The sequence below is a fragment of the Danio rerio genome, chromosome 24 (assembly GCF_049306965.1).
Source record: "Danio rerio strain Tuebingen ecotype United States chromosome 24, GRCz12tu, whole genome shotgun sequence".
In the NCBI taxonomy this organism is placed as follows: Eukaryota; Metazoa; Chordata; class Actinopteri; order Cypriniformes; family Danionidae; genus Danio; species Danio rerio.
Window position 1 is genome coordinate 8,142,085 of NC_133199.1, and position 11,709 is coordinate 8,153,793.

The 11,709-nt window shown below is 37.1% G+C and overlaps 1 protein-coding gene across 4 annotated transcripts in view; it reads left to right on the plus strand.

The window, feature by feature from the left end:
- bmp6 (bone morphogenetic protein 6) overlaps positions 1-11,162 on the plus strand; it is a 78,957-nt gene extending 67,795 nt beyond the window's left edge. For 3 of the 4 annotated variants that reach the window (XM_073940340.1, XM_073940341.1, XM_073940342.1), the window contains exons 5-7: positions 4,355-4,431; positions 5,885-5,995; positions 6,107-11,162. In XM_073940340.1, the coding sequence (XP_073796441.1) occupies positions 4,355-4,431; positions 5,885-5,995; positions 6,107-6,256 (338 nt within the window). In that variant the 3' untranslated portion in view covers positions 6,257-11,162. 4 annotated transcript variants of the gene reach the window in all.
- Positions 11,163-11,709: the final 547 nt, after the last annotated feature.

The window sequence follows — 11,709 nt, forward strand, 5'->3', positions numbered from 1 at the left end:
TAGAAGGTGCGGCGGCCATTTTGGAATGAAAACTCCAATAGAACAACAGCATATTATAAGTCTGTAAAATAAACTATTAAAAGTGCTGATGATTATGATAACAAATGTTGTATTGTCGTCTTTCAGGTTGTATCTCGGCTTTAATGCGGTATTTAAATATATAAATAAAAAACAAAGCAGCTGCTTGCCATTGCGACAGTAATGAGGTCCTATGGACGGCCGATCACTTTCACTCCTAAATGGCGGAATCCGGGACTGTTGCTGGGTGCTGCTGTTGCAATGGAACTATTGAGTGTCGCCTCTTGGTCATTCTAAGCTCTTTGCCCTAACTACAACCCTCATTGGGGGTAAGCAAATCATTTTAAATTGTACAAATCAAATTGTATGAATTGTGTGATTGTTTTGATTTAAACACCTCTCCTGGGTGGTTTCCATCAACGGTCATGCAAGCTGTTTCTGATCCATTTATTAATTCGTTTTCTTTTGGCTTAGTCCCTTTATTCATCAGGGACCGGCACAGCGGAATGAACTGCCAACTAATCCAGCATATGTTTTACACAGCGGATGCCCTTCCAGCTGCAACCCAGTACTGGGAAATATACATGCACACTAATTCATACACATACACTATGGCCAAACTGGAGCACCCAGAGGAATCCCACGCAAACACACCATGCCAACTGGCCCAGCCGTGACTCAAACCAGCGACCTTCTTGCTGGGAGGCAACAGTGCTAACTTTCTGATCCCATTGTACAAAATTTGTTGTGTTGTACCATAGACAGTGCTTAATTCGAATTTGGAAAATGTCAGATATTCATGTTTTGGGTTCTGGTATTAATTTGAATTGATCCTACATTAACTTGTGCAAGTGTGCAAGCGAAGGCTGTGTGGATTTTGTGTGCACGCACACACATGACGGTAGTCACCATGGGCAAGTTAAAGTAAAAGTCCCGATTAACTGTTGCCCCTCAACAATATTTTCAGGCAATCGCCTTTCTTTTGTTTATAATCCACTCATTGGTTGGTGATTGTTTTGCGCAGCAAGCAATGAAAATAAAGAATGGCCAACTTAAATAATATTTATTTTTTCAAAACGGCAAAGAGACAATCACGCATATTTTATTTTTTAAAACCACGAGTAAATCTAATAATGAAACAGTCCCTTAAAAGTCACGTCTTCAGTTTTTAAACTCCAGTGATCAGCGCTCTGGCACACCTCTTCCAATTGGGCTAGGGCCGGCCAAGTGAACCGTGCCTGAGCCCAGTTCAGAGCACTCACACTTCTCAAACGATCCGGGAAACTGGCCTGGGCACAGTTCAGACAGTATAGAGTACACCCTTGAAGTTTGCTGAACGTCGGTCACGGTAACTTTTATTTTCTGGTTTTGTTCTGGGAATTATTCATTTACAAATTAAGCACTTACCATAGCATAAAAGGGTTTCATTCGATCGGGTGGTACGATATAGGCATTATTTGACAGCTTTAGTGATGAGTTTTCATTGTCATGTTTATAAAACATGTCTTACTATTTTGTCCTATGAGAGCATTAATTAGATTTGCTGACATCATAATGTCATTACAGTATTACTTCATTAGGGAGGACTCAGCCATTTGAAAAGAAAATAAAGAGGATAACAGCTATATACTATCCGATATAAAACCAAAATGTGGAGGAAATGGGATTGGGGATGAAGTCTGATCAAATAAAACTATCCATCCTCCATGCCATTACGATCAGCAAGCTCTCTTTATGGCTGAAGTGCTGAACTTTGGGGCGGGAACTCAAAAAACAGGAAGGGATCGCAGCTGGCTTGAACTGATATCATAGCTTTCTCTCCTCTCTCCCACTCCATTACACTTAGCAAAAATTAGGGGGAAAGGAGGCATATGAGAGCACCAGTGGAAAGTGTGTTTCAGAGTTTGAATTCAGAGCAGGACTCGGTGCCAGAGATGACCTTCCTCTTCAGAAAATACAAACGTACCTGCTGCTGACATGTGGCTAGGACACAGGGTGTAGCCACACAGATAATTGAAATAAACTGTAAATGTTGCTGACAGCAGCTTGTAAAGGGGAGATTATGTTGCAAAGCCAATGTGTTGTGACGCTGGCAGGATTAGAAGGCTCACTTCAAATACTGGGTTTATTCTTGCTCTGGCACAACTTTGAATTATGGAAAGTTCAAGGGACCATAGAGTGTACCAAAGTCGTTTAATGTGATTGACAAAAAATGCCTTGAATTTATTCACCCAAGCCTGTATGATCGTTTTCCTGAAATATTTATATTAATACTATTTTCTTGAAATTATGGTTTACTACCAATTGGAGATAAATATTCTGTAACATCACTTCTTTTAAATATATTTTTAGTTTTATTAAAGCTTATCATATATAGTGGGGAAAATAAGTATTGAACACGTCATGTTGTTTCCTGGGAATAATATTTCTAAGGAGCTGTTAACATGGAAATGAGGAAGATTTTGGTAAAAACCCAAACAATGCAAACCTAAAATGTGTAATAACAATGGAATGAAACAAGGAGAAACTACTGAACTACTGAAATGTATTTTAATACTTTATAAATCCTTTTTTTTATTTTTATAATAAGGCAGCTTAAAGATGCCTCTTAGAGGAAGAATGCGTAATGTGTAAAAATCTTGATGGTTCTGTGGGTCTCATCTATCAAATCTGACATTTATTTTGTATTTTCTATTGGATTCTAGTCAGGTGATTGGCTGGGCTGGCATTCTACAGCTTGATTTTCTTTCTCTGAAAGCATTTTGAGCGTTTCCTTGGCTATATTTTGGATCATTGTCTTGCGGAAATGTTCATTCTGGTTTCATCTTCATCATTCTGCTAATGTAGATGTTGGACTAAAGCAGCGGATATTCATTTACCATGACGAAGGGTAGAGGGTTGCTGAATAACTACTGAGAGATTTCAGTTGCTGTCTGGGCTTTCACTGCCTTTCTACACCTCCCTTTCTTCATGTGTTCAATACATTTTTTCTGTGTCATTTCATTACTAATTAGATTTGTTTTCTGGACATTAATGGATTCCTTTGGTTGTTATCAACATTTGGTGGAAATTTCAAGTCAACAGCACCTTAATAAATATGTTTTCTGAGAAAAATGGTGACGTCCTTATTTTCCCCGCTGACGTCCTTATTTTCTGTCACAAGTGTATGTTTTTCAATTAAAATGTATACATCCCTAGAAAGATGAATAAATAAGTTTTCCGTTGATGGATCTCGGTTAGGATAAAGTTTTGATAAGCTACATCTATTTAAAAATCTAAACGTAAAAACATTGAGAAAACTTCCTTTTAAAGTTGTCCAAATTAAGTTCTTAGCAATGCACATCACCAATCAAAATTCATGTTTTGATACGGTACAGTAGGAAAATTATAAAATGCGCTCAAAGAACATTATATTTGCTTGTTATTTGCTTATTAAATTAATTTTGGCATATATAAAAATAATAAAATTAATTAAAAAATGATATATTAACCCATACACTTTTTTTTGCCTATTGCCAAAAATCTAACAATGCCAAACCTACGAAATGCAACAGTTCATAGTCCAGGGTCACACATATATTTAATTATTTGTAGTGATGGTGTATAATTCATGCAATTATGTATATTTAAAATATACATAAGTATAAAATATACAAAAGTTTTTTAATGCAATGTTTAACATTAACAAAATGCATATATATTTTTAAGTATATCCAATTGTATTGCAATGCAGTGGCGCAGTGGATAGTGCTGTTGCGGCACAGCAAGAAGATCGTTGGTTCGAGTCTCAGCTGAGTCAGTTGGCGTTTCTGTGTGGAGTTTGCATGTTCTGCGAACTCCCTTCGGGTGCTTTGGTTTCCCCCACAGTCCAAAGACATGCGGTACAGGTCAATTGGGTAGGCTAAATTGTCCAAAGTGTATGTGCGTGAATGAGTGTGTATTGATGTTTCCCGGAGATGGGTTGCAGCTGGAAGGGCATCCGCTGCGTAAAAACATGTGCTGGATAAGATGGTGATTCATTCCACTGTGGCGACCCCGGACTGATAAAAGGACTATGCCGAAAATAAAATAAATGAATATCCAATTGTAAGAAACATAAAACTCTTAACCAATTTACACCATCTGATCGATACAGCATATTGTGTGCAAGTGCTGTTTTTATATTATTATATTTATTATTATTATTATTATATTTTTTAAGATGTGAAATATATAGCTGCAGTTAATAAAACTGGGCATAATTCTCTCCCAATGGATCTGTTAAAGACTCGCTGATAAAGCTAAAACTCATGCTGAATTTGTGTATATTAATGTTTCTCTTCTCTGTGATTGGCAGATTACAACAGCAGTGATCAGAAGACAGCCTGCAGAAAGCATGATCTGTATGTGAGTTTCAGAGAATTGAGCTGGCAGGTAAGGGTCGAAGGATTTGTGTATTACAGATATCAGACTAAAGCTTCTCTGTACTGTAAACAAATGCTGGCTTTCACAAATAGATTAAGTCAAGTAAAAGTTAAAAGGGTTTTTACAAATGTAGGCGGATCGAACATAAAACAGTTGTCTCAGAAAAGTCTAAAGAATTGTGTTGTTTCATCTCATTTTAACTAAGTAGTCAAAAGTTTTTCGATATATATATATATATATATATATATATATATATATATATATATATATATATATATATATATATACACACACACACACTCACCGGCCACTTTATTAGGTACACCTTACTACTACTGGGTTGAACCCTTGGCATGGATTCAACAAGGTACTGGAAATATTCCTCTGGGATTTTCGTCCATATTGATATGATAGCATCACGCAGTTGCTGTAGATATGTTGGCTGCACATCCATGATGCAATCTCCCCGTTAAACCACATCCCATTGAATTGATCTGGTGACTGTGGTGGCCATTTGAGTACAGTGAACTCATTGTCATGTTCAAGAAACCAGTTTGAGATGATTCACACTTTATGACATGGCGTGTTATCCTGCTGGAAGTAGCCATCAGAAGATGGGCACGCTGTGGTCATAAAGGGATGGACATGGTTAGCAAGAATACTCAGCTGTGGCATTGAAACAATGCTCAGTTGGTACTAATGTGCCTAAAGTGTGGCAAGAAAATATCCCCCACACCATTACACCACCAGCCTAAACCATTGATACAGTGAAGGATGGATCCATGCCTTCATGTTATTCATGCCAAATTCTGACCCTACCATTCGAATGTCACAGCTGAAATCAAGACTCATCAGACAAGGCAACATTTCTCCAATCTTCGGTTGTCCAATTTTGGTGAGCCTGTGCGAATTGAGCCTCAGTTTTCTGTTCTTGGCTGACAGGATTGGCACCCAGTGTGGTCTTCTGCTGCTGTAGCCCATCCACCTCAAGGTTAGACGTGTTGTGCATTCAGAGAAGCTCTTGTGCATACCTCGAGTCGCTCACTGGATATTTTCAATTTTTTGGACCATTTTCTGTAAACCCTAGAGATGGTTGTGCAAGAAAATCCAAGTAGATCAGCAGTTTCTGAAATACTCAGACCAGCCCGTCTGACACCAACAACCATGCAACATTTAAAGTCACTTAAATCAACTTTCTTCCCCATTCTGATGCTCGGTTTGAACTGTGACCATGTCTACATGCCTAAATGCATTGACTACATTAACGAGCAGTTGAACAGGTGTACCTATTAAAGTGGACACTATATATATATATATATATATATATATATATATATATATATATATATATATATATATATACATACATAACAACAACAACAACAATGCAAATAATTATAAATGTGCAAGATATTTTTTTATTGCGTACAGTCATTTAAACTAAAAATTTATCTTTTTTCAGGACTGGATTATTGCACCTGAAGGCTACGCAGCAAACTACTGTGACGGAGAATGCTCTTTTCCTCTAAACGCGCATATGAATGCTACTAATCATGCAATAGTACAGACACTGGTGAGTCCTTCATCATATATTAAATAATAAACCCTGCAGACATAACAAAACAAGATCATATTATAGCAGCGAGATTACAAAAGGCAAGTAAATTCTCGCTTCATTTTTCAGGTCCATCTGATGAATCCAGAGAACGTCCCAAAGCCATGTTGTGCTCCAACCAAACTCCACGCAATCTCCGTGCTCTACTATGATGATAATTCCAACGTCATTTTGAAAAAATACAGGAACATGGTGGTGCGTTCGTGTGGCTGCCACTGACTTATGGGACATGCATCTCTCTGCCCAACTGCTGCACCCCAGAGACAGACAAATGTGTGTGAGGACTGACAAGACTGATAAAGAAAAGAGCAATATGAACTGAATTGTGCATCATGGTTTGCTGCTTCTCCTGGTGAAAACATACATGGGCGATTCTCATGACATTTCACATCCTACAAACTGCCAAGAGGATGAACGTCGCTGAATCTATGGACAGACATTTAACCTGATGACTGTAGTCTTAAAAGACACACAATGAAAATGTAAATTATGAGGTAAAATTCTGTCTCTATTTAATATTTTTAACAAACCGTTCTTGAAAATGGTCACATTATACATAATTTCCATTATTGAGATCAGTTTATGATGTTGCAAAAGTAGCACCATCATTATTCTTATTTTGCTGCTCATGAAACCCTGTGATAAATTAAGACAACGCTAGCATCTGCTAGCTTTAATTGTAATGAACAACTGGCTAATTTTAAACTGTACTCATCTAATTTCATCTTCTGGATTTAAAGTCTTATGTCTGTGTGGTGGTGATGCAGCATAGGACTGTTAGTACTTTGAAAATACTAAGTATAATGCTGTGCGCTAACAATATGTGGTTCCAGCTTCCAGAGACAAGCAGAACATTTTTTTTCCACTGCTCCTGAAACTCTGTTGAATGAAGAAAACGTTAGCATCTTCTAGCTTAAATTGTAAGGAACAACTAGCTAATTTTAAACCTAACTCATCTAATTTCATCTTCTTGGTTAAAAGGGTGATGTACCATAGGACTGTGAGTAGCCTACTTTGATAATACCATGCGCTAACAACATGTGGTGCGTTAAGATTTCAGCAACAAGCAGAATATTTTTTTCCGCTGCTCATGATACCCCTATGCTAAAATTAAGACAATGTTAGCATCTGCTAGAATTAATTGTAATGGTCAAATGGCTAATTTTAAACGTAACTCATCTAAATTCATCTTCTGGGTTTAAAGTCTTTCTGTTGCTGGTGGTAATGTAGCATAGGATTGTGAGTACTTTAATAATACCGTGCGCTAACAACACAGGGTGCGTAAAGATTCCAGCGACAAGCAGAATATTTTTCGTTGCTTATGAAACCCTGTGATGAATTAAAACGTTAGCATCAGCTAGCTTTATTTGTAATGAACAAATAGCTCATTTGTAACTTACTCTTTTAATTTTATCTTCTGGGTTTAAAGTCTTTATCGGGGTGGTGTTGCTGGTGGTGATGTAGCATAGGACTGCGAGTGGCCTACTTTGATAATACCATGCGCTAACAACATGTGGTGCAACAAGCACCATGCTCATGAAACCCTGTGATGAATTAAGACAACGCTAGCATCTGCTAGCTTTAATTGTAATGAACAACTGGCTAAGTCTTAACTTTACTACCCTATTTTCATCTTCTGGGTTTAAAATCTTCATCAGCTTGGTGTTGCTGTAGCATAGGACTTTGAGTACTTTGACAATACTGTGCGCTAACACGTTTTGTGACAAGAATCCAGTAAAGCAGAAGATTTCTCGCTGCACATGAAACCCTGTGATGAATGAAGACTACGTTAGCATTATGTTGCTGGGGTGGTATCGCTGGTGGTGATGTAGCATAGGACTGTATATTGGTAATACAGTGCGCTAACAGCATGTGGTGCGACAAGCTGAATATTTTTTGCAGCTCATGAAACCCTGTGATGAATTAGGGCAATGTTAGCATCTGCTAGCTTTAATTATAAAGAACAGCTGACTAATTTTTAACTTTGCTCACCTAATTTCATCTTCTGGGTTTAAAGTCTTTATGTTGCTGGGGTGGTGTTCCTATGGTGATATAGCATAGGACTGCAAGTACTTCAATAACACTGTACGCTAACAACACATGTTGTGACAAGAATCCAGCAACAAGCAGAATATTTTTTTCGATGCTCATAAAACCCTGTGATGAATAAGACAACATTAGCATCTGCTAGCTTTAATTGTAATAAACAAACAGCTAGTTTTGAAATTTACTCCCGCAATTTCATCTTCCAGGTTTAAAGTCTTTATTATGGTGGTGTCGCTAGTGGTGATGTAGGACTTAGGACTGCGAGTACTTCGATAATACTGTATGCTAACAGCACGTGGCGTGACAAGATTCTCGCAACAAGCAGAACTAGTATTAATACCATATGCTTACAAGATTCCAGCAACAAGCATTTTAGCTTCCCACACCAGAAACATTTAAATATCGGAACCTTCATAAAAACACGCCATAGTATTTTGTTTTGCTGTTCCAGCTGCGGCATCTAAGAAATAGAAGCTAAAATAGAAAGTTGATGTGTTTCCGTCACGAACGGACAAAACCCAACTGAAAAAAAACAGCTTAAACCAGCCGAGTTTTAGCTGGTCAACCAAGCTGGTTTTAGAGGGGTTTTGGCCACTTTCAGACTGGTTTTCAGCCATTTCCAGTCTGGTCTTAGTTGAGAGATGACCAGCTAAAACCAGCATGACCAGCCTAGCCAGGCTGGAAGCCCAGCCAAAACCAGCTATGTCCAGCTTAATCCAGGCTGGTCAAGCTGGTTTTAGCTGGTCATTTTCAAGCCTGACCAGCTAAGACCAGGCTGGAAATGGCTGGAAACCAGCCTGGAAGTGGCTAAAACCCCTCTAAAACCAGCCCTGTTGACCAGCTAAAACCAACCAACTAGTCTAGGCTGATTTAAGCTGTTTTTCAGCACGGAAAACATGCAGTAAGAACATGTTGTAGCATTCAGGAGACCGAGTTTTCTTGTTCTATGAGAAGACATTGCTTTTGAGTTAGTCTGTCAAGCTGTGAGACCTCACAGTAATTAGTCATTAACAATGGCTAGACAATAATGTTGTGAAGTACCAACTTTTAAAATGTGATACAGCGGAGCATTCAAACACAGACAGACATTACTTTAAAAAGCCCAAGTGCCTGAGGAATTTCTCTTTCTTCAATGTAGAAATGCGTGTTTTAAAATAAGCACTCATTATATATACAAATCTTGCATTTCCTTGTTACCTCTTTACTCACCTACCTTCTACTCAGTTTCCACACCAATTTAAAGCTACATATGCCTATATATTTTTAAGGGTTAAGGGTTTTTAAGGGTTGTTTCATGACCTTTCAAGGACACTTCTAGACATTTTGTTCTTGGTCTTTATCTATCTGATAGTTCCAGAACAATTGGTTTTTATTACTTTCAGGAACTTCCTCCCCAAATATAAATAGACAGAGTTCTACGAAGTTACAGTAGCTCTTTTATTTCAACAGAAACGTTGATTCTCTGTGTTCCTGTTAACGTGGAACATACAATTACTCTCCTCCGAAGCACAGGAAGCTATCTGCTGTTTTGTGTATTTTTTGATGAAGTCACTTGAAGCCTCAGGCCTCTATTTAAGGTCTCCAAAAAATCAATTTATTTTAAGTTTCTCAATATTTGCTCTGCTCTACCTGTGGTTTGCATCGGTGAGTCACAGCACGCTTCAACAGAGCTCAAAGAACAGAACCGTTATGCTGCCATTCCAAGGATGGAACTGTTTTTTGATGCCGTCCGACACCACAGATCTATATTTTCCCTTCAACACCTGCAGCTTGGATGGCTTAAGTCCAAAACCTCCCACAGGACATGAGGATACATTAAGGCTCTTCAGCAACAAAACTATATACTGTGCCAACAACCTCATATGGGCTGCCAAAATTTCCACCAACTCCTGTCAATATTTATTGTTAATCTTTTACTATACTATATTCTCCCCCTCTTCTCCCTACAGTGAGCTTTTGAAAGGTACACAATTCTTTCTGGACAAGATACAGTTGAAGTCAGAATTATTAGCCCCCCTGTTTATTTTTCCCCCAATTTCTGTTTAAAGGAGAAAATATTTTCTCAACACATTTCTAAACATGATAGTTTTAATAACTCATTTCTAATAACGGATTAACTTTATTTTTGCCATGATGACAGTAAATAATATTTTACTAGATATTTTTCAAGACACTTCTATACAGCTTAAAGTGACATTTAAAGGCTTAACTAGATTAATTAGGCTACCTAGGCAGGTCAGGGTAATTAGGCAAGTTATTATATAACAATGATTTGTTCTGTAGACTATCAGAAAAATATATAGCTTAAAGGGGCTAATCATTTTGACCTTAAAATGGTGTTTAAAAAATTAAAAACACCTTTTATTCTAGCCGAAATAAAGCAAACAAGACATCCTTTAGAAGAAAAAATATTATCAGACATACTGTAAAAATTTCTTTGCTCTGTTAAACATCATTTGGCAAATATAAAAAATAATTAAAGGGGGGCTAATAATTCTCACTTAACTGTATATGCATGTTGGAATTTTTTTTTTTAATTCTACTATAGGGACCGGATTATTTGGTTGTGAACAATTATTCTTCAACTGATGTGAATAAGGTTGTATTGTTGGTTTGCCAGTATAGGGTGTGTTTACATGATAGCATTTTCAACTTAAAACAGTAAACATGTCTTTTTTGAGTTTGAGTTTTTGAAAGTTATATTATTTTCAACAGTAAAAATTAATTAAATGTGGAATATATTAGAGGGTAGGTGGGGGATATATAAGTGTGGGTGGTGTGACCAAAATGCTACTTAGCTGTGTGAGCAATTTTATTTCACAGTAATGAAATATTTCAAGATGTAGTGTTTTAAATACAGTTGGGGAAAAAAAGTATTCACCATGTTTTGTTTTTTTTTCCCTGGAAATAGTATTTCTAAAGAACCAAATTTAGAAAAAAATAAAAAAACTAACAAAAAAAAACAATACAATCATATAAAACAGAAAAGTATATATTGTGGAATAACAATGAAATGACAAGAAGCAAGTGCTAAATTAATGAAATGTATTTAATATTTCATATAAAAGGTTTAATTGGGGGTGGCAGCTTAAAAACGCCTCTCTCTCATATGTAGAATGAAGTCACATTTATTGCTCAGGTGTGATTTTGTCACAGGCTTTAACAGAGTGTACAAATTTTGATGGTTCTGTGGGTCTCATCTATCAAGTCTGATCTTTTCTATTGGGTTCAAGTCAGGTAATAGGCTAGGCCATTGTACAGCTTGATTTTCTTTCTCTGACAGCATTTGATAGTTTCCTTGGCTGCGTTTTAGATCATTGTCTTGCTGAAATGTCCACCCTGGTTTCCTCCTGATAATGTAGATGTTGGACAGAAGCAGCTAATATTAATTCACAATGACGAACTACTGTGAGATTTCAGTTGCTGTCAGGGCTTTTACAGCCTTTCTACATTTCCTTCATGTGTTCAATACTTTTTCAAAGTGTCATTTAGTTTATTACACAACTTCATTTGTAAACTCATTAGATTTTTTTTTGCATATATGGATTTCTTTGGTTGTTATCAACATGCAGTGAATATTTCACGTCAACAGCACCTTTAGAAACAGGTTTTCTGAGAAAAATGTT